This window comes from Rhinolophus sinicus, linkage group LG07, assembly GCF_036562045.2.
Source record: "Rhinolophus sinicus isolate RSC01 linkage group LG07, ASM3656204v1, whole genome shotgun sequence".
NCBI classification, from domain to species: Eukaryota; Metazoa; Chordata; class Mammalia; order Chiroptera; family Rhinolophidae; genus Rhinolophus; species Rhinolophus sinicus.
Genome location: NC_133757.1, coordinates 50767068 through 50792683, shown reverse-complemented (window position 1 = coordinate 50792683; position 25616 = coordinate 50767068). Strand labels below are relative to the sequence as shown.

The following is a 25616-nucleotide window of genomic DNA, read 5'->3' as shown; positions in this document are numbered from 1 at the left end:
GTGGTAATTTGTTACAGCAACAATAGGAAACTAATACACTAACCCTCTTCCTACACCAAGCTCCACACCACTCATGCTAACCTGCTCACTCCCATGAGGCCCCTTCCATCTTTCTATCTCCTCTGGACTTGCAACTTGACATTTCTAACTAGCTTTCCACACAGGCTTCCACCAATTATTTCCTTGGCACTCCTTCACTTTCTCCTGTTTCCTGACCCTTCCCAGATCTGCACCATCCTTTAACCTTATGGTTCTTAACCCTAACTACATATCAAAATCACTTGGGTGGAGATGGGGGAATAACTTGTAAAAAACATTGAAGCCCCAGCCTAGACCAATTAAATCAGATTCCTAGGAGGTAGGGCTCATTCAGGTATGAGGTCCCTGTTAAAGCTCCCCAGGTGTGTCCATCATTGAGAACACCTGCCAATTTATTTCTCGAGTGTGATCAAACTTTCATATATGTAAGAATTGCCTGGACAACTCTGAATGTCGAGGACAGGGCCTCAGGCCCTGAGAATCTGGTTCAATGTATCTGATACTCAGATCCTGCTTTTCTGACAAGCTCCCCAGAGGTTCAGATGCAGGTGGAATTTGGAACTTTGAGAGACATTTCCATAGCCTTCTGTCTGCTCCCTCCCCAGGGTAGTCAGCTAATTGATAAGATGAATTCCTTAGATCAATGATTCTTAATCTTGGATGAATATCAGAATCACATAGGGAACATGCTAAAAATACAGTCAACCAGACACCAATCCAATTTTGTTTAACCAGGTTATCGCTAACAGGCTCCCTTGGTGGTTCAGATGCAAACTGGAGTCTGAAAATCAACGCCTCAGACCAGTGGTTCTCAAACTTGAGTATTTAAGAGAATCCCTGGGAGGCTTACTGAAACACAGGTTGCTGGGCCCCACCTCTACAGTTTCAGGAGGTCTAGGGTGGGGTCTGAGCCCCTGCACTTCTAACAAGGCGATGCTTGTGTTGCTGATTTGAGGACTGTGCTTGGAGGACTACCACTTTCGATTGATGTTCTAAACAAAGGGTTAACCCCACCCTGTGTCTCTGTTTATCCTTCCTCCCCTTTCCCCAGCCATGAAAGAGTCCAGTCAAGGAGAAAAGGCCGAGGTAAGTGCCTGAGGGAATCTTTACTTGAGGGGGCTGTCAGAGAAGGGCTTCTGAAAAGACCACCACTGGGGCATCCTGGCATAATTCTAATAGCTCTCCAAGACCAGGGATGGTGGCCAAATTCCAGTGGAGGATACAAGTTATCTGATCAATAGCTGTTAACTCCACATGTACATCCAGCCCCACTGGAACTCAAGAGCTTAGAGCTTCCCTGGCAGAGCCTCTCAGCCTGTGATGATGAAGGGTGTGCAGGTATAGTGAGGAGTAGGAGAAACCCTGAGGTTGAGGTTGATCCTTGTCACCAAGCTAGTTATAGGAAAAGCCAATCTGGAGCTATTGAGTCTTGGTCACCAATGACATTGACACTAGCTTATACACATGCTCTAGAGAGTAAGTTTCATGTGGGAACTCTGGTCCTGCTCCCCACATAAGACCGCAGGATATGGTGAGGCCAAAAAGGAACACCAGTGGAGCTGTGGATAGGGGGTTCATACCACTATAGTCTCGCTGGCGGCTGGGTTGGAGACACAGGAAGCAGGCTCCACACGATGCACAATCTGCAGTCCACTTCTCTGCCAAACAACCCACCCAACTTGCTAGCTGCAATCTGCGCTTGCTAGCTTAGCCATGGCAGTTACATTAGTGGCTAATGGCTAACTGGTTACAGCAGATGGCCATCTACTACCCGAGCCAGCACCTTTCCATGTGAGGTCAAGAGCCTGGCAACTGCTCTCTGGGACTCTGTCCCCACAGTAAGGATGGGAAGAGCCAGGTGAGAGAGCAAAGTCACTCCCTTTCCTTTATAATAAAAGGGAGTGAGAAATTAAGGGCAGATCAAAGACCACAGAAAAGGAGGTTGGAAGGATTGGGTTGGAAAACCCCACCAACCAGAGTTCTTACAAAACCCACTTCACTTGCATGCAGAACTTGATTATGTGCTAAGAGCATATGGTCTGCTCAAACACCAGAAGTCACTTCTCAGTTCTGAGAAGCCAGAAGGCAAACAGTTGGCTCTCGTGTCTGCTGACCCCCTTATACATACCACAGACCAATCCACTAATTCACTCTCAGTATATAACAGGACTGGGACGTTTTGGAGAAGTTCCTGGAGTCAGAACCATAGTCACAGGACTGGGTAGACTTGGAGTGTTTAGGGAACAAGCATGAACCCCTGAAGGTTTGGATGACCTCAGTATTTTATGATTATGGTGAAGGGGAAGTTACGATTGACTGGACATAGTGACTGAGTTCATCAGCAGGTCTGGGTTGCCTGTAGCTACAGGTCTCCAAAATTCCACCAGTAGTGACTTAGTCAACTATTAGTTATGGTTTAGGAAAATCACTTATGATGGAACCTCTACTGTAAGAATATGCAGTCTCTTACCTGTCTGAAACCAGGTGGCTAAACCAAACGATACTTCCTTCTTCTCCTCCCACCCCCAGCCAGGCCCATCTCCACAAAGTCTCCCATCTCTGTACCCTCCCCTTCTGCTGCTGCACTGCCACTGTCCTGGTTCAGACGCTCTTCAGCTCCTACCTGGCTCATGGTGGTAGTCTCTGAACTGGTTTTCCCTGCCCATAGTCTCATCTAGACCCAAGAATCTTCTTTTAATCAATCTTTCACACTGCTGCCACATGCTGCAAACTTTTTAATGACTCATCACAATAAAGTCTAAAGTCCTTCCTGTCGTAGGCTGGTCCTCTGGGCTCTTAGGTTCTGGCTCTCGCCCATCCTGCCAGCCAAGTCACCTCTCCGAAGCTGGTCCTATACCCCATCCACTTGAACAGCTTGCAGTTTGTTGAGTGCCCCATGCTTCCTCCTTCTTCTTTAACTTTGCATGTGCTGTTTCTTCTGCTCAGGGTGTCATTTCTCCCTTCCACACTGGCCCTTCGAGACTCTGCTCTTAGCCCTCCATGCCCATCTTGCAGGTCTTCCTCAGAGTGATGCTCTCAATGTATTCATTTACTTGTCTATTCCCCCACTTGACCTTTAGCCCATTGAAGCTGAGAGTGGGGCTTTCAACTCCACACCCAGTACACAGCACAGTGCCTGGCCCATGACCAACTCTCAATGAGTGTTTGTTACATGAATGAGTGAAGGATGAATCAATGATCGTTGAATATCCTGAGTGCTCTCCCAGTCCCCAAACTTCATCAAGTTGGCCTGAGTGCCTTTCTTTTAGAAGTCCTTTTGAAAAAATGCAAATCTCTTTGGGCTGGTAGCATATTAAAGTTAATGAGTTATTTTAGACCTTAACTAGGTGATCAGACAGAACAAGGGCACTGAAAAAACTGCCCAAGGGAAAGAGGTATAAAGGCAAGGGCAGAGAGGGCATCAGGGACAAACTTCACCCACATTTCCTTTTAAATGAAAATAATACACAAGAAATAATACACACACAAAAAGAATACTGTCTCATATGTACATATAGTTTACGAAGAAATTTCACATACTTTTTCTATGATGCCTCAATCCAGAAAGGTAGGTTGGATGAGTGTTCTTATTAACTATATTGTACACACAAGGCTTGGAGAGATTTGTAATACCATAGGAAAAGGCTTGTGAAAAAATAGTCAAAGGAGGGCGGCTGGATGGTTCAGTTAGAATGGGAGCGCTGAACAACAGGGTTGCCAGTTCGATTCCCACATGGGCCAGTGAGCTGCACCCTCCACAACTAGATTGAAGACAATGAGCTGCTGCTGAGCTGCTGGAGGGGCAGCCGGATGGCTCAGTCGGTTAGAGCATGAGGTCTTAACAACGAGATTGCCTGTTCAATTCCAGCATGAGAGGGTTGGCTGTGCCCTGTGCAACTAAGATTGAAAACGGTGACTGGACTTACAGCTGAGCTGCGCCCTCCACAACTAGATTGAAGGACAACAACTTGGAGCTGATGGGCCCTGGAGAAACACACTGTTCCCCAATATCCCCCAATTAAAAAAAAATAGTCAAAGGAAAAGGAGAAGATACAAAATTATGTAAGAGTGTGAATACAACTATGTAAAAAAGGAGCAGACACAGAAAAAAAATGGAAAGAAATACATCAGACTGCATTCATTCAATAGACATTTTTAAATGTGTGCCATATTCTAGACATCATGCTAGGTGCTGGGGATACAGTAGTGATCAAAATACACTGTCCCTCAGTGATACAGAAGTTACAGTTTGGTGGGGGAAAGCAAACATTCATCAAGTAATGATGCAGCAAAGGTAAAGTTGCAACAGTGACAAGCACATCAGAGAGGGAATAGTCTCAGAGTGTAAAGAGGCTGTAGACAAAATAGCGGGATCTTATGTAGATATAGGCAGCCCAGGAAAGACTTCCTCAAAGAAATGATTTCTGAAGCAAGAGAAAGAACTTAACTAGTTAAAGAAAGTCAGAGAGAAAGTCCCAGGTAGGAGGAACATCATGGAACAGGGCCCTCTGATGAGAGAGAGACTGCCGAGTAAGAGAAGGGCTAAGCCAGGAAAGATGGAAGAGCTTGGTGCCAAGTGGAGTTAGAGAGGAAGTGGGAGCCAGACAGACCCTGCCCAAGCTAACTAGCCAGAAGCGAAGGGAATCATTAAGCACACTGGCATTTTCAAAAGATCTCTCATTTCCTGGTGAGCGGGGTGGGAGAGAGTGAAGGGAGAGATAGAGCCAATGGGGAAGGCCTGTTGGGAAGCTATTATGGTAGTCCAGGCAAAAGCTGATGGTGGTTGGGGTGGCCGGTTAGCTCAGTTGGTGACAGCATGGTGCTAATAACACGAAGGTGGCCAGTGTGATCCCCAAATGGGCCACTGTGTGCTGCGCCCTCCTTAAATTCCTAGGTTTTGGGAGGGGCTGCCATCACCTGAGAAAGAGAATGGTGGAAAGAAGTGTATCAGGTTGGGGTCTGAGACAGGACCAGTTTGGGGCAGGCTGAGGTTGAGGTGCCCTATGTGTGACAACCAAAAGGGGGTACGAACTAGACAGTGGGAAATAAGAATCTGGAGTTCAGAGGAGAAGTCTGGCTGGAAATAAGCATTTGTGAGTCAACTATTTATTGGTGATAATTTAAGCCTGGGTGTGAATGAGACTATGTAAGAAAAAGTTTAGGATGGGAAGAGGAGAAGGTTGTCTACAGAACACAAAAGGGTCAGGAGGCTTTGGCTAGAAATAAATGATAAACACTTATTCCAGGGTCTTAGGGTTTGCAAACTGAAAACACAACTAGGCCATACCCAGAGTGTTCCAAAGAAGAAAGAAAAGCTGAGTTCTTATAGTAAAAAGTTCATTCTTGAGAAGAATCAGTCCTACATTCTTAGCCTCTGGTTGGGTCCCAGATGATAATCTTCCAGATGTCCAGTGATCTGAATAATGAATGTCAGGCAGTCTGGACACATAAACATTGTTTCCTAAGTTCTTCAAAAAGTAATCAGAAGGTTATCTAAAGGAAATAGATATAGATATAGATATAGATATAGATATAGATATAGATATAGATATAGATATAGATATAGACACGGTATCTCCAGGCATAACTAGAGAGTTCAAAAGTTTAAGCTCCCTGGCTAGTTGAAGCGAGAGTAAAATTATTTCCTCATGCCTCAGCCTACTTGATTTTAGTAATTTAGCAGCTTGACTATAGTGACTCCATTTTATTTTTCACTCTTTCCTCAAGGTGTAGGATGAGGCCTTGAGGTACTCAATATTCAGAGCCAAATAGAAGAGCCAACTCTCAAAGGACACCAAGAAGCCAAAAATGTTAACAATGGCTGTGGAATATTATGGAAACATCTTACTTTTATAGTTGCTTTTACAATTGGGTGGAAATTTTTAGTTCAGGGGAAAAAAAAACACTTTATGACTCTTTGACTTTAATGAACTTTCTAGGTTTAGAAAAATCATACCTGAGGGCAAGAGGTGATATTCTAAATATTTAACTAGCAGGACTTCAGAGTGCCAACACTTTGATGGCAGCTGGAGCAGGGAGGGGTCTCAGAAGCCCCTACCAGGGGTCTCTGCCAGGCATTAACCCTATGGTTGCTGGATCCTGAAGAAGTGGAGAGAAGCTGGGTGGCAGGGGTCACGTGGAGGGGATCTCAACACAGCAGCTAGTGATTGAGCAGTACTGGTGCCTGCTACTGAGTATCAGTACTGCCTAAGGGTCTTCACCAGCTGGACCCCACCATCAACTTCCCCCTCTACTCTCTGCCTGCTAATTGCTCGCCAAACTTCTTTTCTCTACCACAGCAATGTTTTCATCATTTCTTGTGAACGCCGTGCCTTTTCATGTCTATGATCTTCCCTTTCTTTCCAATTGGCAAATTTCTTTGCATCTTTGAAGGCCCAGGTAAAAGATCATCTCCTCTCTAAAACCTTCTATGACTTCCGAAGAAAGATGGATTGCTTCCTTATCATTGTTCCAAGCACTTTGTACATACTTTTGTTATAGCATTTATCACGTTGAATTATGGTCGTGGTTTGTTCGGTCTCCCTCACTAAGTTGTGAGCTCCTTGAAGACTAGGACTACATCTCACTCATTCTTGTATCCCCAGCATCTAAAACAGTGCCTGGTGTACAGGTACTTAAAAAATATTTTTTCAAAGCTTGTTGAATGACCTCAATGGGACTATAAGGTTAGAAGGAGGCCTAGGCTATCTTTTCTCCCAATTTGCTGCTTAAAACTCAGCAACAGGGCCGGCTCAGTGGCTCAGGTGGTTGGAGCTCAGTGCTCCTAACTTGTAAGGCCACGGGTTTGATTCCCACATGGGCTAGTGAGCTCTACGCCCTCTACAGCTAAGATTGTGAACAACAGCTCTCCCTGGATGTGGGCTGCTGACGGCAAGAGCTGCTGTGAGCAGCCATGGATGACTGGCAACCGAGTGCCCCAACCCGGGGGAAGCGCAAGGCCCATAATATCAGCATGGGCCAGGGAGCTGTGTCCTACACAACTAGACTGAGAAACAACGGCTTGAACCAGAGTGGGGCGGGGGGAAGGCAGAAGAAAGGGGGGAAAAAACAATAAAATATTAAAGAAAAAAAACAAAAAACTCAGCAACAGTATTGATATGCTACAATATGGATGAAACTGGAAGATATGGCAAGTGAAAGAAGTCAGTCACAAAAGACCACATATTATATGATTTTATGTACGTGAACTGTCCGGAATATGCAAATCCATAGAGAGAGAAAGATTAGGGGCAGAGGGAATTAGGAAGAAAAAGGGAGTAACTGCTAATGGGTAAGGGTTTTTGTTTGTTTGTTTGAGTTGATAAAAATGTTCTAAAATTGACTGTGGTGTTGTACAACTGTGAATATACTAAAAATCATTGAGTGTATACTCTAAGTGGGTGATTTTTACGGTATGTGAATGATATCTCAATAGTACTTATTAAAATAACAAACAAGCAAACCCAGCCACTCCTCTCTCTGTGTCTGATTCAAAAAGAAGGCTCAAAATGTTTTCTGCCAGGGAGAAAGGTGGACACATTGGGGGTGACTGTGGGGGGTTATATGCAGGGATGTGGTTTTTGTAGGGGGTTGGTTTAAGAAAGGCAGAGCATAAGTGGAAATCAAGTTGAGTCCTGATAATAGAATGAGCCACAGAATATTTCAGAAGGAGGGGTTCTGGTGAAAACGGAAACCACTTCAATGAAACCAGGTTTCAGCAAAAAAGGCTGAGGTTAGCTTCAGAAGGGTGGCTTTCCTTTGAAACTGGTGGCGGAGTTTAGTTTCCTTACTTGGCCTGGGAATCTTCTCAGGGGAAAGAACTATAATCCAGACCGAGGTTGGAATTCTGATACACTTACCCTAGACACCCAGCATCCCTGAATTTGGAAGCTTGAAAGGAGGGCTACTCTCCTTGGCCCTGCTGAGAGGTGACCTGTCATAGTACTAGGCCTGTGCCCTCAGGAGCCAGCTGCCTGGGTCTGAAGCCAGCTGCCTGGGTCTGAAGCCTGGCTCTGCCACTTACCATTGCCTTGGGCAAGTCATTCAATCTCTCTGTGTCTCTATTTTCTCTGCTGTAAAATGGAGCTAAGGATAGCACCTTTCTCATAGGATGGCTGTGAGGATTGAACCGAATGATATGGGAAGAACTCAGCCCAGGGTCCATTGCGTGGTGAGCACAAGGAAACCCCTAAAGTGAGGGCCAGAGTAGTGTCAGGAGCCATGAAACTGATTTCCGCAGAAGAGGCAGATCTCTGCCAGTGCTGAGTGAGGTCTACAGTTCAGGGAAGAGGCAGCAGCAGCTTGGGGGTCGGGTGGTGGCTGGGAAACAGTCTGAAGAGTTCGCAGTGTCATTGCTCAACCCTGCCAGTGGAGCTCATACTTCCTGTTTTCAGTGTCTGTGAGTCCTGATGCTGGAGCCGCTCATGTTGGAACAAGATCTTTCTTGGCCCCTGGCGGGGAATGCAGAGGCTGAGCAGCAAGTCAGTCTGGGCTGGGCCCCTCAGCTTCACATCATGCCTTTTCTTTCCTAGCAAGTTTCAGCTCCTACAAAACACACCAATGCAACCCTGAGGTGGGAGATGGAAGGGGGTTCTCATTCAATTCTACAAGCGCTTACGTGGTTTTGTAATAATAGCTGCTGTTTTTGTGCCTTTACTAGGGGCAGGATTGTGCTAGGAGAGTTATGAACTCAGGAATCCTTATAACAATCCTGGGAGGTAGATATCATCTCTTTTTGACAGATGAGGAAGCTGAGGCACAGAGAGATTGAGTCTTTTTTCCAAGTCACACAGCTAGTGTTAGAGCCAGGATTCTAGTCCAGGCCACCTGACTCTATAATCCATGCTCTGAAACCACTGTATCATACTGAATGAGCAAACACGCTATATTATGAGGATTGAAAGCTGGATACTCTGGGTTGTTGCCCTCCAGGGGCCCATGGTCTAGGGAGCCTCTGAACAGGAAGCCCAGGAGACCTTGCTCCCCCAACCAACACTCAGAAAACTCACTGTTCATGCAGGTAACACATGCTGACCACATCTTGAATTTACTGGGCACCTCACATAATCTTGCCAATTGTCCCCAAAAGATATTCAATCAGGGGTGCTTAACAGAAACATCTGAGGAGCTTTTCTAAAACCATGAGCCCAGGCACCAGTCCTGACCTGAGTCACAAGCTCTATGGGTGGAGCATAGGCATTTACATATTTTTAAAAGGTTCTCAGGTGACTTGCCAAAATCCATTAACATAGTTTAGAAACTCCAATATTTTGGCATCTAACTACATATATCTCCCAGGTTGCCTTCCACACCCTACTACTTCAGAAACTGGTGCTTCGTTCCAAATATATGGTCACCTCCATCAGTCTATCACCCAGGCTTAGATTCTGAGCCTTCTCATATTAGGGATAGCATTGGCTGGTCATGGGTTCTATTAGCATATAAGAAAACAGCACCGGCCCCACACACAGATAATGGGAAATTATGTATTCTGTCCACTGCATGCCATACTCAAGCTGGGCTGGGTTTGGGGTCAGCATTTTCACTCATGTAGCTGTCCTCCTGGGTTGATGTCAGTCCAAGGATTGCTGGGGGCAGAGTGAAGAAAATCTTTTGAAATGAATCCTAAAGAGGATCACCATACACGGTTGCACAAGATGTGCACTGCACAAAAGCATCAGGCTGAGGAATTGGGAGGTGACACTCAGCCTGCACTGGCTTGTGGCACTTTTTTGTACCTATGTGCTATGAAGGGCCTGACCTACAACTCTCCTAGCTTCTACTTCCCAAAACCCCATTAAGTCCAGAGATGCAGCCCCACAAGAAACTCTGGGGTATATGCCTCGTTTTCTACTTTTTTTGCTTCCCACTCCCTCCCATACGCGCACCAGGGAAGAAACAAAGTCTTCAGAAAAAAATCATATTTTATTAATCATCTTTATTCAAAATTACAAAAATAGATATAAATAAAAATAGCAGAATATAATTATTAAATATTCAGTGTACAGGAGTGGTCCTCACCCCATCCAGTGAGGATTGGATGGACTCAGCTGGAAAATTAGAAGGGATAACTGGCTAAGAAAGGGACATCTGTGTGAAAGTGAAACTGAAATTTTTAATGGTCACCACGCCCCCAAAAAGAGACCTCTCCTGACAGACCATTCTATGTGGCATCACAGTCCACAGTTTAGGGAAATATCTAGACTCACACTCAGACACAGAAACACCAGGTCTTACCCAAACTGTCTACTCACAGCCCGTGCACAAGTGTGCAAACATAAACATGCATATATAATATTTCCTGATACATTCATGGAATGTCAGAGTCTTTCCCTCAAGTTATTAGAGTCCCTACTCCACAAACCACTGTTCCCACATTGGCCAAGCTCCCTTAAGAGACCTCAGTTCTGTCACACTTCCTAATTGGGAAATTATTCATTTCCCAACAATAGGCCTCATGAATGCCCACTGTTGGGGGAGCTGGCTCTCCTTCCACCCATGTACAGGAGATGCCAGTTTTATCTCCAGGAGGCTTTAGTTCAGAAAAAGACAAACTACTGGTCCATACCATCCTGGGTCAGGACCACCCCTCCATCCTGGCCAGAGGGGATCTGGGCGCCCAGCACCCAGGCCTGTATCTGAGGGGAAAGCTATTAATGCTCGTCCCAGTGGGCAACACAAGCAAAGGCATCTCTGCAGAGCCTATCTTTCTCAGTCTCTTCCTTATATAGCTTGTGCGGATGGCCCTACTGTGAAAGTAACGGTCAGCGTGGGAGTAGGCAGGGCCTTTCTCCTCCAGTGGCTCCCTGGGGGTCCTCAGAGGGTCAGGTCATTATTCTCTTCACTGGTGTGAGTGCGGATCCATGGCAGGAAGCGTGAGACCCTCGTGTAGACTCCTGGCTTGTCCTTCATGGCACATCCCCTGCCCCAGCTCACAATCCCAGTAAGAGTCAGGCGGCTTTGGATGGAGCAGATCAGGGGCCCCCCTGAGTCTCCCTGTTAAGCCAAAAACACAAAAGGTGAGCCTTGCGAGAAGTTAGGAGGAGGCCATCTGGTCCTACCAACCAATCATGCCCGAGAGAGAGAAGGGAGAGTTTCCCAGAGTCAGTCCTTAGAGAATCCCATTTTCTACCACATCAAGTTTCAAATTCTCTCGCTGGCTCTCGAAGCCCTATTATCTGCCACTATTCCACCCACATTCTCAGACCCTGCTTCTCCTCCCATCCTGAAATATGTTGTGCTCATTCTCATGTTTGTACCTTTCTGCTGAAACACAATCCTTTCTTCCTTCCGCCTTCTCGAATCCCAACTGAGTCACATTCTCTTTAAAGCCTCCCCTCCATGACCATCTAGTTGTCACTCACCTCCCTCTCTTAAACATCTGATCATTTATAATTCACACCACACACTGAGCACTGAGTTGTATTATTTTCTATTGTTTCTTCCCAGTCCCTTTCCCTCCCCTAGTCTGAACTGCCTAGCCAGACACAGGTTCATAAGAAATATTTGATAAAGACATAAGGATTGGTTTAAACCTTCTGAGACGTGAGCTCCTGATTCTGGCTTCTTGGGGGCTTTGGCTGGAGAAAGGCTCCCCAAAGCTGGCAGAAACATGCCCAGGAGCCCTGGGGAGATATGGGTGTAATGGAGAGAGGTGTTTGGAACTCTCACCTGGCAGGAATCTGATTCCCACTGTGGGTCAGCAGCACACAGCATTTTGGTGGTGACCTCAGAGCCGTAGTAGTGGGGCTGCTGACAGTCCCTGTGGGAAACCAGCTTCACAACTGTCATTTTCAGCTGCTCTGGATAGAGATAGTCAGCTAAATGGAAGAAACATGGAGGAATTTACATTAAGATGTGTCTGCCCCGCTTTCCCCCTGGGACTCTCTGCCAGGGAGGGGATCAAAAAGTATCCCTATCAGGGAAAGCCCCTTTTCTTTTTCCACCCAAATCTGAGTTTTTACCCCACCTATAGCCCCTCACCGCCTCCCTCCCATCTATTTACCTTTATGACCCATCATTCCCTAAACATTCCCTCCCCACTCCCTTCCTGGACCCATCTGCTGCCTCAACCATGCTCCCATCTCTGTCTCCATGGTTCTCCCTTGCTCAAGCTGAGCTCACTTCCGGGTTACAACACTCCCCCACGACTCTCTCAACCAGCCCCAAAGGTCACTTACTGGTATTCTCTTTTCCAAAGCCAGTGATCTCACAGCTTGTGCCAAAAAGAGCATCACCATACATTGGGGGCAGGCAGATGGTCTGTATGGACCGGGATGGCAGCGCACACTGGCCGGAGCTGGAACTGATCTTCAGCAAGGCTGGGGGAGGAGGAAGGTGTCAGAGGGTAAAGATCACCACCCAGTCAAGTGGTCACCATCTCTCCCGTCCAAAAGCTGAGGGAGCATCTGTCTATCCCTAGGTCAATTATGGTCAGAGGTCATCTTGGGAGGCCTACTCGTAGGATGTCATCTGAAACAAGCCTCCCTTGTCCCATGCCACAAGGGCTTTGTTCCAGCTGATGACAAAGGCTTGGATCACCAGGGCTACTGCAGACAGCTGTATTGGTTTTTTCTGCAAAAGCCCTGGCTGAGGTAGCTAGGCTGAAATCCAGCCCAATGCTCTCTCCAAGTTCTATGTCCGGGGACAGACAGAGTCTGCCTCCAACAAAGGAAGGGGGATCCCAGCCCAAGCCATCTGCCCATAGGGCCACACACTGCTTCATGTACGTCCCTCTGCCCATAGGGCCACTGCCACCGGAGGAAGCGACCTGTTTGGAAATTCAGGGACTCTACAGAGGAGCACAGGCTCCTCATATATGTTATTCTGAACCCTTCCCCACCTCTCCCTTTGTAAAATAGTCTTTTCAAGTTCCGATACAACCTCAATCTCCCACTTCTCTTCTTGAGCCCCTCTTTCCCCAGCCATCATCATGACGGAAGGTGAAGGTTTTCCACTTACCAATATCATTGTGGTGAGCAAGTGTGTCAGCACTGTAGTCCTCATGCAAGATGAGCTTTTCCACCCTAAACCTCATCTCCCCAGGTGTAACGGAGTTAAGATTTGACCGACCCAGGTAGACAATGTAGTCCTCCTTCTTTTGGTAATTACTGTGGGAGGGGAGACCTGTCAGACAGTCTGATCTCATGAGATCCTGTCACTTCCCCCTCCCCAACGCAGTGACCTCAGAGCATGACTTGTCTCCAAGGTCATGGGCCACACAGAGAGGGGCTAAGAGGGGAGAATTAAAGTGGAATCCTTTGCTGGGACGGAGAAAGGGATGTATATGGGGTAGGGCGGGAAGGTGAGGAAGAAGAGACAGAGGGACATACATGAAGCAGTGTGTGGCACTGAGCACCCAGCAGGGACTGATGAGGCTGCCACCGCACACGTAGGTAACAGAGCCTCCACGGTGCCTCCTATAGATGGCTGCAAACCAAGGCTGGTTCTCAATGGAGGTGACTTCTCCCCCGACAATCTTAAAGCGGGGCCTCAAAGCCTTCTGGCCACACTGAAACTCTGCTTTTTCAGGGGAAAAGGGACTTCTCCCTGGAGGAGAAAGAAAGGAATGTCTTAGGGAGGCAGGTAGGATAAAGTGTCCCTCTCCTCATCCTCTGACCTCCCAGTTTTTGGAGGCCAGACTGGCCTCCCTCCTCACCACTCCTGTGACGGAATAAGGGGACATGAGTTTGTCCCCTCCCACCTCACCATCATAACCAGGTCTGTGATACTCACCATAAGAGCAGTCAGGCAACATGCACTCTTGGACGAGCTGCTTTAGGCCAACCTGCACATAGCACCAGGGCCTTCTCTGGTTGTTTGGGTTCCTGGCAACAGAGGGGAGGGGTGGGGGTGTTTTCTCAACACAGAATGACATCCTCCCCTGCATCCTTCCTGCATCCTCCCCTCCAAGGAAGACTCAACCAGAGGCCTTGCTTTTCTCATGCTATGGCCAGCATTCTGGAAGCAGAAGGGAATGGTAATAAGGGCTTCTGTGAGGCCATGCTGAAGGTCCTTGCTGCCTCCACCTTACCTGCAGTAATTGTGTTTCCCCAGGCCCAGCTGAAGGGCATCAGGTCTTTGGGCATGGTATGGTTTCTGAAGGACATTGGCAGAGTTCCAGGCCAGGCAGGGCCGGGACATATAGTCGGTGTTGGCCTTCCCTCGGTAAGATTGACCATTCCCCTGATAGCAGGTTTTCGATGTATCTATGGAAGGGTATGAGGATGAGAGAATGTCAGAAAGAGGAGGAAGTTCAGACAGGCATTTTAGAGATCCTACCAAACCTCACATGATTTCAGGTCTTGCAGAAAACACTAGAAAGGGTCTCCTTCCATCCCACTTCACATTTGTGCAGCCACAGCTTCACGAGACAATGTGTGTTTAGGCTTGACTGTGTATATCACATGGGGATGAAAATGTCCCCCACTCTACCTTCAGCTCTTAACACCTGCCTGCTCTGGCATCCCACTCATCTCTCCTCGCCCCCAAATCTCTGGTGCAACCCCCTTCCAGTTAGAGGCAGGATCCCCATACCTATCTCACAGTGTTCCCCTTGGAATTTCTTTGGGCAGTTGCATCGCTGAATGTTAGAGAAGTACTTGTAGGACACACATGTTCCTCCATTCAGACAGCCACAGTTCACTGAAAAACACAAAGGAGGGGGAGCGGGTAAGCAAGAAGAGTGGGAGGAGGCAAGGGAAGAGCCAGCCCTGCATCAGGGACAGGGATGGGCTGTCTCCTGAGGCTTTTCCAAGGTATCTGTGCAGCCAGATATTGTGCAAGGGGTGGATACTCACATGCACCAGATACTCGATGAAGGTCCTGGCTGCCCTGGAAAAGATGGAGGGAGACAGAAAGTTTACCAAGGGTACCTTGCTCCTGGGACTCCAGGGTGAGGATAAACTGGCCCCAATCCCCAAACTCACCCTTTCCTCCAGCTCTCTCTCACTTCCCCATCCTGTTCACATCTAACTAGCCCTCAATGGAAGATCATAGATTTCCAGCCAAGAGAAATGGATTGATTCAAGCAAGCCTCATGTATCAGATGCCAGCAGGCTGGGGCAGTCCCAGCAGCTTCTTCCTCCCTTGCTGTCAAGTGTTAACTCCCTTGGTTCTCAAGGCCCCCACTGCCACACCTGTCCTACTCCCCCAGAGGGGTCTGGCCCTGCTGTTGATGGAATCCAGGGAACTCCAGCTTCCTATGCTGCCCCTTCCTTTCCCGGGCGCTGTTCAAGGGTCCTGCAAGCCCCCTCCAGCCTCCATAAGTCAAAGCAGAGAAGCCACTCACTTCAGAGTTGCTCACGACCTGGGCACAAAGGAACAGGCACACCAGTAGGAGTGTCATGATGGCAAGGCTGGGGCTCTAGACAGCGGTTCTGCAAGGGAAAGAGAAGTCAGGGGAAGAAGCAGAGGAGCAAGAAGGCGGGCCGAGAGGGTTACTGCAGTTCAGGGCAGGAGCTACCAGGTCACCTGAAGGGCGAGCCCGCGGTCGTCTCTCCTCTCTGGGGGTTCAGGGGTCTCGGGACAGCCTGGACCGGCACCCGCACGGGGACGCATGGACACGCAGAGAGGCGACTCGGTGCGCAGCCGCTGCACTGCTGGGGCAGCCGGGGTAGGGGGAAGGGAAGTCTGCAAGAGCGGGAGCCGCCGCTCATCCGCCCAGCGCTCTTAGGGCGGCCTGCACTCACCAGCGGCTGTGGCGGGAGGGGCGCGTGGCCGGGACACCGGGGACAGGTTGACAACGCTGACTCTCGGCGAGGTTCTGGGGCTCCAGTCTCTGTACTGTGCTGCTAGCCCGCCGCGCGGGCTGTTTATTAAGAACCGCCCACGCCCTGGCCCCGCCCCGGGATCGCCCAGTCCACTCCCTTGCCCTCCCCTTCCCTGGAGCCGGCTGCGACCCGACCCTGCGTGGTTCCTCAGCTAGACTGAAGACGAGGAGCTGCACGGTCCCCAGCGGAGGGGACGAACTGAGAGATTAAGGGAGACAACTAGATTCCCCGCCACTCCTCCCATTCACCGGGCCTGGGCTCCAAAGCAGCCCACCCACTCACCCACCCAACTGCAGAGTGGAGAGGCGCCCGGTACTCTCGCCCTGGTCCGGCTCTGATGCCTCCCTCAGTTCCCCTAAATCAGCCCTTCTCCATCCTGTCAACCCTCCTCCCACAACTGCCTGGGAGAGTGAATGAGAAACCTGGGTGTAGGGACATGGTCCGCAGCTCATACATTGTGAAGTCTTTTTCTCAATGGGAAAATCCACGTGACACACGCTCGCTGAAAACAGGAAAACAAAACCTGCTAAGGGGGGGGGGGACTGCTTCTATCGAATGCCCCCGCTCCCCAAAAATTATCAACCCAACAAGTGGATAAGACAAAGCTGAGATAATTGCTTACCACCTTAGGGGAGTTTGGTAGTGTATGGGGCAGGAGGGAAGGCAAGGTTGGATTTTATTGAGAATTTGGAGTTTGGTTTAAGGGTAGTCTTTGAAAGTGAGGCTTTGATAAGGATTGAATAAGGGTCATGACACAATATTGTAGGATTGTGAAAACAAAGTCTTAGGGCACAAACTGTTGATGCTTTTTATTGAAGTGTTGATGGGTCTTTCAGGAAGTTCCTATAGTGAGCAACATGTTTATCTGCGGGATTGGTTAGTGTATAGTTAGTTAATAAAGACAATGAATAGTAAAGCCTTATTAATGTAGTCAGTTTTTTACGACCTCTGAGGAGAGGAATTGGGGAACTGGAGGACAAGAATGAGAAGATTCATTTTACACTGTTTAAATTTTTAAAAACACATCTTTGTATCATCCATTCCAAAAAGATAACTACAGATTTTTAAATGTATGTGTATTTAGTGTTCTCCTTCATCACAGGGCCTTGTTTCTAATAAGATAAAATAATTGCTTATCAAATAAGATTGGCCTCCAGAAAAACAGACCCCTGTGTAAGTGTAAATGACTCAACCTGCTCTTCCTGCCTCAGGGTGAGTGCAGCACAGTTGCACTCCAGCCCATGCACTGGAACATATCCCTCAGGCATAGATTCCACCCAGCAAGATTCCCCCCCTTGATGGGAGGGGTGGGGTCTGAGTCCCTGTAACTCACTAGGGGCCCAAGACTTGATCCCTCTCCCTACCTAAGCCTATAGCATCTTGAAGCCTGGCAAACCTGGACTTTGGGTCTGCATCCACTTGAGAGGGGCAGGAGGAGGGTAAGGAGAAAGCCAGGAGGACAGGAAAGAGGAAAGCCTCTTTGCTCTGCTCCAGCCAGAGGACTGAGGATGCCAGCTTCTGCCTGGGGAAAGTGCAAGTTAACCATCCAGCTTTGGGGAGGCAGATGACCCATTGTCCTCCAGAGACAGTTTGTGCCTGGCTGTGCTGCCAGCCACCAAGCGGATTGACTAAGTCAGAGGTTCTGTAAGTCTCAGAACCAGCCTTAGGCATGTTTTGTTTGGATTTAGAACTGATTAACTGTAAATAAACGTGACCAAAATGTAAACAGAGGTGTTGCAGCCTAAGGACTTACCCCGAAACTCCTAGGTTAGTTATCAGGAAATTCCCAGCAGTCTGCCATGATTCACAGAGCTCCCCAGCAGCTCTCATGACTCCAGATTACTTGGAGTCTGTCATGCTGATTTTTGAGAGAAGGATGACCTCATTTCCTCCCCAACAAAGAGGCTCCAAGAGACCGTTATGGAGTGTGACACCCCTCTCCCCCCTCCTTCCTCCTGTGGCCTCTTCACCTGGTTGAACAATCCTAGAGCCTCCAACTGGACACACAACTTCCTCCCCGCTATGATCTTTCCCACACTCTGAAATCTCTGTCCATCCTTTGGTGCACAGTCTCTGCTCGTCTTTCAATTCTTTGAGAGCAGAGACTACATTTTAAATATGTTTGTCTCTCCCTCAGCACTTGTGCATCCCTTGCTCACGTAGGTGCTTTATTATGAATGAATCAGTGAACAAGTGGGAACAGAGAGCTTTGGGGCACCCTGGAAATTTCCGTCCTCTATCTTTTTTTTTTTCTCTCCTTGCCATGAAAAATAGTACTGACATCGTTTCTGTCTTGTGCTGAAAAGCACGTTGACACAAATCATTCCTCTTTAAACTCATAAGTGCCTTATGATGTTAGAGATCATTCTTCCCATTTTGCAGATGAGGAAAATGAGGTGGAGAGAAGATACATAGTTGATGAGTGGGAAAGCCAGCACGAGGACCCAGGTTTTCTGATCCTCGTTCCTGTGCTCTATACCTCAGCGCCTCCATAAGAGAGGGGTACAACACAGAATTCTGCGAAGAGAAGGGCCAGATGATGTAAGATGTTGAAATTCAGAGGAGACCTCCCGCTGGCCTTGGAGAGCTCCTTCCAGAATCACTCCTCAGGCTATAAGCTCTGAGCTCCTGGAAAGCCCTCGCTGTTACATGAGTTAGTTGTTTGCCTGAGTTCCAGGAACCAACTTGATGGTTTAGGTTATCTGAAGTTTCTACCAAGAGTGAGAGAATAAGGAACTGAATATATGTGATTTCATTCTGTTCGTACTCCCAGACTAAAGCCACCAGCCCCCTGCCTCTGTGCCTCAGGGATCCAGATCTCCTGAATCAGATGTGGCAACAGAGACTAACAGAGGGACACCCTTTCCTGGAGTTGCTCATTAAAGAACAGGCAGATGCCAGGTGTGCGAGGAGGACCAGGAGGTCTGAATTTGGCTGAGACTGTGTCCAGGAAACTGGACCCCTGAAGGGCTGTTTTCTGGCCAGCATGACCCAAAGGGAAGTTAATGTCCAGTCACTGGATGTGTTGCTGAGCTGCTGTAACAAGACTGTTCAGCGTGGTACCATAGAGAGAGTGCAGTATGTAGTTTTGGATCTGTCACGTCCAAGTTGAATGATCTCAGACAAGACACTTATTCTCTTGATCTCAGTTCCCCATCTGCAAAATGAGGCAAAGCCTATTCTACCTGTGCCTCACTGTGCAGATGGAATGAGATCATGCTTGTGTGGTGAACGCGTTCCTTCATCCTTTATTCTTTCATTCATTCAATACTTATCATGGGCCTGCTATGTGCCAGGCACAGTTCCAGATGCTGGAGATGGAAGGATGAACTTTATAAACTATAATTCCTACTCTGAGTGAACGCCTTGCCTTCCTGATTATGGCTATACTGGCCGAGAAGACCAGTGCATTCTCTGGAGTCCATTCCAGGATTCCAGTTAAGTGGGGATGCTGTGTCCTTAGTAAACTGTTCCCAGCATCTCGCCAGCTGCATGTGCTGCTCAACCCCACAGACCCAACTCCTACTCCCTCCCTCTCCTCTCCTGTGTCCGCCGCCAGAAGCTCTTCTCTTTTCTTCCTGCACAAGGGGAAGGTAGACTCCTCTGCAGTTCTGGGAAAGAGGTGCTGAATGCTGGTCACATAGCTTCCTTGGGTCTGAGGTCTCCTTCTCTGTGTGTTTAGTGCTGAGGGGGAAGATGCTGTTGTCACAGAAGGTACTGAAAGCCCCGTCTTCGGCCTGTAACATGATAGGGAAGCTGCTAGGCCCCCAGTGGCTAGTGGAAAGAGTGGGGCGGGGGAAGCCACATACTTGCTTCCTTACTCATGGAAAGCAAAGAGCCCAGGGGCTGCACCCTGAGGTTATACTCTGTCGTCAATAGCATCATGAATGGAGGGGCCGAGTTGGTCCCTACAGCTTTAGCCTATGCCCCCTGACCCACCCTTTCTCACCCTTTCCTGCCTCACCATCTCTGACCCAATTCCTAGCCCCACCCAGGCCAGTCAGCTCAGACCTCTGAATGAATATTTTGAGGCTTGGCCAAATTTTTCCTTATCCTTAGCGTAAACCCAGTTACTTAATAAATCAAGAACTCACTACCTGAAAGGAGTGTTGGTCATGACGTTCCAGACTGTCTGGATTCTGAGTCCCACCAGGAACCAAAGCTAGGCCCAGGCCCTTGAACTTCTGCTTAGATCCCAGGCTATTATGTTGGATGGCAATGGCTGCTTCACTGGAAGCTAAAGGAATAGATACCCAGGAACAAAAGGCTAGAATGGGAAACCAGAAACTGCTGGGTTTCCTGAAAACTGCTAAGAAGTCAAGGACATTTAAGGAAATACATTCAGCCAGGAGCCAGTATTCTCAAAAATTTGTTCAGAAGAAAACCAACGTAACATCCATAGCCCATATCATGTATAATTTCATGTGTTCATGGCTTTCCCCAGCTAAACTCTGTGTGCTTCTCTGTCTTTAAAATAAGTGCAAGCACTTCCCTTTCCATTACACAGAGAGGAAAATAGAGGACTAATAAAGGGAAGTGAATCATCTGAGTTCATTCACTGAAAATGATGAGATTCAGAATTCACCGATTTTGCAGAACTTCATGACACATTTCCACCCTCTCTATTCCTATTCTGAATCTTTGCTCCTCCCTTCCTGACCACCCTCAATCCCACCCTCAGTCTCTTTGTCTTCCTACTTCCTACCCACCTGCAGAAAGTACTTCTTTGCTCCAAGCACAGATTGATAGCAGAGTGATGAGGTAGCTCTCAGAGCCTCAGTTTCCTTATTCATAAAGTGGGAATGATATTGCATCTCCCTCATTGAGGATTAAATGAGATAATTCATACAGAACTGTTACCCAATGCCTGCTAAATCTAAGTCCTGGGGAGAGGTCAGTCTCTTTTTCTAAGGTACCAAGTACTGTAGGATGAAATGGTTGGAAGTCTGTGGGAACAGGGAGCAGGGGCACAGCAGGGACCCCCTGAGATAGGTATGCAGAGTGAGGGGAAGGAGCAGTATACAGTAATCTAACCAGGAGGCTCCTGTTCACTTTGAGAAAAGTGGTGGCGGGGAGTGTGTAAGAACTAAAGAAGTGGAAATCTGTTCTTCCCAAGAGAATATTATAATCTATTCCTTGTTTAAGGTAGATAACAATAGCCAACTTTTATTTGCTTCACATTCCTTTTCTTTTTCAATCCTACCAACAACCTTTAAGGAAGATACTATTAATATCACCATTTCATGGATGAGAAAACTGATGCTCATAGAGTTTTACCCAAGATCACACTACAGGTAAATGGTAGAGTTGGGAATCCAACCAGACCTACCGTGTTTCCCCGAAAATAAGACCTAGCTGTACCATCAGCTCTAATGTGTCTTTTGGAGCAAAAATTAATGTAAGACCCTATATTATACTATATTATATTACATTATATTATATTATATAAGAGCCAGTATTATATTATATTATATTATATTATATTATATTATATTATATTATATTATATTATACCTGGTATTGTATTAAAATTAGACCAGGTCTTATATTAATTTTTGCTCCAAAAGATGCATTAGAGCTGATGGTCCGGCTAGGTCTTACTTTCGGGGAAACATGATACTTGGTTTTAGGGTTTGGAGAACCATCTCTGAGGCAGTATTGCATTCAGTCAGAAAGGTGGGGGAGCCTATTCTTATGCCTGGGAATCATCCTACTTCTAACCCATGGTGTCATCCCAGGGTAACCCCAGCTGTCCAAGTCATGTCTATGTTGGTTCCTGCCTACCTAGCTCAAGGCAGACTTTGTGTCTAATGACAAAGTCAGAGAAGGGATTATTGGGTCTTCTGGTTATGCTTATATATCTGTGTGGATCCCTGGAATCATCAATAGCCAGTCTTCCTTTTTATTCACCCATATTTATATGATTAGGAGACCATAGGGTTCTCCTGTGGGAAAATAACAATAGCATCTATTTATTGAGATGCATTATATTTAGCAGGCATTGGGTAACAGTTCTGTGTGAATTATCTCATTTAATTCTCAATGAGGGAGATGCAATATCATTCCCACTTTATGAATAAGGAAACTCTGAGGCTCTGAGAGGTTAAAGCCACACAGCAAAGCCAACACCTGGCAGGTCAAACTCAGGTTTCTGACTCCAAACCCTGTGTTGATAATCACTTTGATAATGTTGTCTCTTTACTCCTCCCTGAGGGAAAAAAATTACACTGTTGAGTAGGTCCCAGAATCTGTAATAATAAATATTCATGAATGCTATTTTTTCCAAACTTGTCTGATGACAAGTAAGAATCACCTAGTTTGAAGGTTTAAAAAATACACAATTTCAGGTTACTTCCTTGGAAGTTCTCATTCATTAGGTCTAGGATGGGTCCTAGGAATCTTATTCCTAAGATGCATCCCAGAGGATTCTTACCACCAAAAAAGTTTGGGGAAAATGTCAGCCATTGCATAGCTAGGGAGTGTTGGTTTATTTTTTCACCTGGGAATTCCCAATGAAATTACAAACTTTCTATTTACTGGGGCTTCTACTCCAACCCCAACTTTGGTATGGAGGCTAGAGGAGAACATAGAGGTGGGAAAGTTCCAGAGTTGGAAGATCAACTTTTGGGCAGAGTTTCCCAGATAGGAATGAATCAAGGAGGGATGTACACCTGAGAGCTTTGGTGCCAACCCAGCTACCCCGAGGCGACTTTTCTAAAGAATATGTTTCCAAACATTAATTGCTTCAGCAATTAACTTTTGTACATGTTCTTTTTTAGGTCCTAGTGATAACTGCATTTTTTAAATGCCAAATGGATGGCTAATGGAGGGACTTTTCCATGGAGAAACTAAAAGAGCTTGGAGAATCAGATAATCCTCAAATTTATGACAGTGAATGAGAAATTGGCTCCCCAAGACCTCAGGAAAATTGGGAGAAACTGAGTAGAGGTGAGAACAAAGAAGAATTGAGAATACCTGTACTTACTAGTACCTTTCTATTTCTTCAGAGTTCCTGTGCTGGCCCCCTTCCAAGCTTCAAGAAATCCTTCTCAAGCTTGTAATTTGTTCCCCCTAGGATCTTCCACTTTCACCTGAATAGAAGTGGGTTCCCAGCACATTGTCCCTTTGCAGAGAGGGTGGGAACTACCTCCAACAATAGTGGATCTAGCAGCTTGTGGGATGACCACAACATGGGCATTTTTAGTCAAGAAGAAAGCAACAGTGACATTCTCCCCATGCAGACCCTCTGCACCATAGCATGATGTCCTAAGATTTATTTAGTCTGCATCATGGCAGTCAGCCTCTTTCATTTGTAAAGAACATTCTACCCCAAGTTCTAAAAATAAAAGAATTGAGCTCAACTCAAACTGTTAATTTTATTCAATCAACTAAAAATTACTTTCAGGTACCTAAGGTATGCCTAGCACTATGCTAGGCCCTGAGGGCAGACGGAAGAACAGACATGATCCCTGCCTTGAAGAAGTTTAAAATCTGATAAGGAAGACAAAAAGAATATACATGCAACAATTGAAAAGCCATTAAGCAGGATGGCAACTATAAAAATAAAAAAATAAATTAAAAAACTGAAAATAACAAGTGCTGGCAAGGATGTGGAGAAATTAGAATCCTTGTGCACTGTTGGTGAGAATGTAAAATGGTGCAAACCACTATGGAAAACAGTATGTCAGTTCCTAAAAAAAAAAAAAATTAAACATAGAACTATCAAATGATTCAGCAATCCTACTTCTAGGTATCTATCCAAAAGAAAGCAGGGTCTTGAAGAGATATTTGCAGACTTGAGTTATAGCAGCACTATTCACAATAGCCAAGAGGTGGAAGCAACCCGTGTCCATTGACAGATGAATGGGTAAGTAAAATATAGTCTTTACATACAATGGAATGTTATTCAGTCATAAAAAAGAAGGAAATCTTGTCACATGCTACAACATGTGTGAACCTTGTGGACGTTATGCTACGTGAAATAAGCCAGTCACAAAAGGGCAAATACTATATGATTCCACATATATCTTTAGATTCAGAGGTATCCAAAGTGCAGAAGTCGCCCCTTATCCACAATTTTGCTTTCTGCAGTTTCAGTTACATGGGGTCAACCATGGTCCAAACATAGTAAATGGAAAATTCCTGAAATAAGTAGTTCATAAGATTTAAATTGTGCGCCATTCTGAGTGGAGTGATGAAATCTCACGCAATCCCACTCCAACCCACCTGGGTTGGGAGACTTTGTCCACAGTCTCCATGCTATGTATGCTACCCACCCATCAATCACTTAGTAGTTGTCTTGGTTATCAGATTGATTGTCAAGTTATCACAGTGCTTGTGTTCAAATAACCCTTATTGTCAGGTCAGTAGCCGCCTAACCCTACATCACAATGCCTGTCATTCACTTCACTTCATCTCATCACATGGGCAATTGTATAATCTCACATCACCACAAGAAGAAGAAGGGTGAGTAAAGTATGATAAAATATCTTGGGTTTGGGCTGGAGGAAATGGGGGAATGATAAACCCCCAGGGCTGGGTGCATTAGTGGGTGTGAGAATTAAAATGAGAGGACACCAGAGGGGAAGAGACAATGCAAGGGAAGAGATGAGGATTTCTACAGTCATCTTTGTTCCTATTCTTTAGGAGCTTTCGTTTTCCCAGAATTTCAGGGTCCTATGTTTTGCTTTAGAAAAAGCCTTAGAAAGTTTCGTTAAAGGCTGTACCATAAAATCCATATCTGAAAGCCAATAGTCCATGGATTAGAGTGGGAAGGCTGAGGGTAGAAAACCCCACTGCCCAATCCCACTGGCACCTATCAACTACAAAGGCTGTATCTCTGAGAGTGGGCTGAGAGCTTTTTCTTGAAGAAGAGGCGACTGCCTGTGGTGAGGGCTGTGGTTTCAGAGTCAGAGACTAGAGCTCCATTCCCAGTTTGTTTGCTGACTCCATCTGTGACCCTGGGTGAGTCACTTCCCTCCATAGGCCCCTGTTTTCTCTTTTGTGGAATGCAGGGGGACTTATTTCCACCTGCTTTTGCAGAAGACAGAGTGGCTAAAGAAAAAGAAATTTAGAACGGGCATGTTTTAATCTTCACTGCCTTATTAATACTCAGTTTGTAGACAGAAAAATTTAGCATGAAAAAGACGAGATGACCTGCTTCAAGTTACAGAACTAGTCAGCACTTCAGCTGGGATTTGACACGCTGACTCCAGAGCCCACCAAAAGTAAAAAAAGAAGAAAAAAAAGAAAGAAATTTATATCCGGCAACTTTCCTCAAAGGAGTGAGGCTTGGGCTGAAGCAAATATATCTTCATATATATGAGGATATATCAGGACCAATGGGCCAGGTTTGACTCGCCTTGCTCTTGACATCAGAAGTCCACGAAGAGGACGTACGTATTAAACAAGATAAACAAATGTTGCTCCAGAGAGCCTCGGTTCTGGGAATATGAACAAGGAATCCTGACCAAAATTCCAGGTTTCCAAGTTCTCCCGAAAGAGTCATGGGACTCATGCAAGAGGTGAATCACTACACCCAGGATCTGTCTTAAAGAACTAAACCACCGAATATGAGCCTCAGCAAAGGAATGGGCTAGCGGGAGGCTTGATTCAAATAGCTTAGGGGTTGTAGCTAGACTTTAAGGTGTTCCCCTGGGTCTTGATTAGACCAAGAAACAATTTTGCCCAAGGCTCTGGATGCTGTTCTAGTTCTGAGGTCAGTGGCAGGTCAAAGCCATAAAGTGGGTCCCCATGGAGTCCTCACAATTGTTTCTGGTACTGAAGACTACATGGAAAAAAGAACTC

At 46.5% G+C, this 25616-nt stretch overlaps 1 protein-coding gene across 2 annotated transcripts; it reads right to left on the bottom strand.

The window, feature by feature from the left end:
* Positions 1–9944: 9944 nt before the first annotated feature.
* On the bottom strand, positions 9945–15865 carry PLAU (plasminogen activator, urokinase). Of its 2 annotated transcripts, none has more exons than XM_019745836.2 (11): positions 15729–15865; positions 15329–15416; positions 14838–14871; positions 14575–14682; positions 14072–14246; positions 13774–13865; positions 13371–13587; positions 13000–13148; positions 12219–12359; positions 11710–11858; positions 9945–11034 (listed from the first exon to the last, which is right to left on the bottom strand). In XM_019745836.2, the coding sequence occupies exons 2-11, from the start codon at positions 15383–15385 to the stop codon at positions 10855–10857; spliced, it is 1302 nt and encodes a 433-aa protein (XP_019601395.2). In that variant the 5' UTR covers positions 15386–15416; positions 15729–15865; the 3' UTR covers positions 9945–10854. The 2 variants fall into 2 exon arrangements, with proteins under 2 accessions (XP_019601395.2, XP_019601396.2); XM_019745837.2 differs by having other exon boundaries at positions 15511–15829.
* Positions 15866–25616: the final 9751 nt, after the last annotated feature.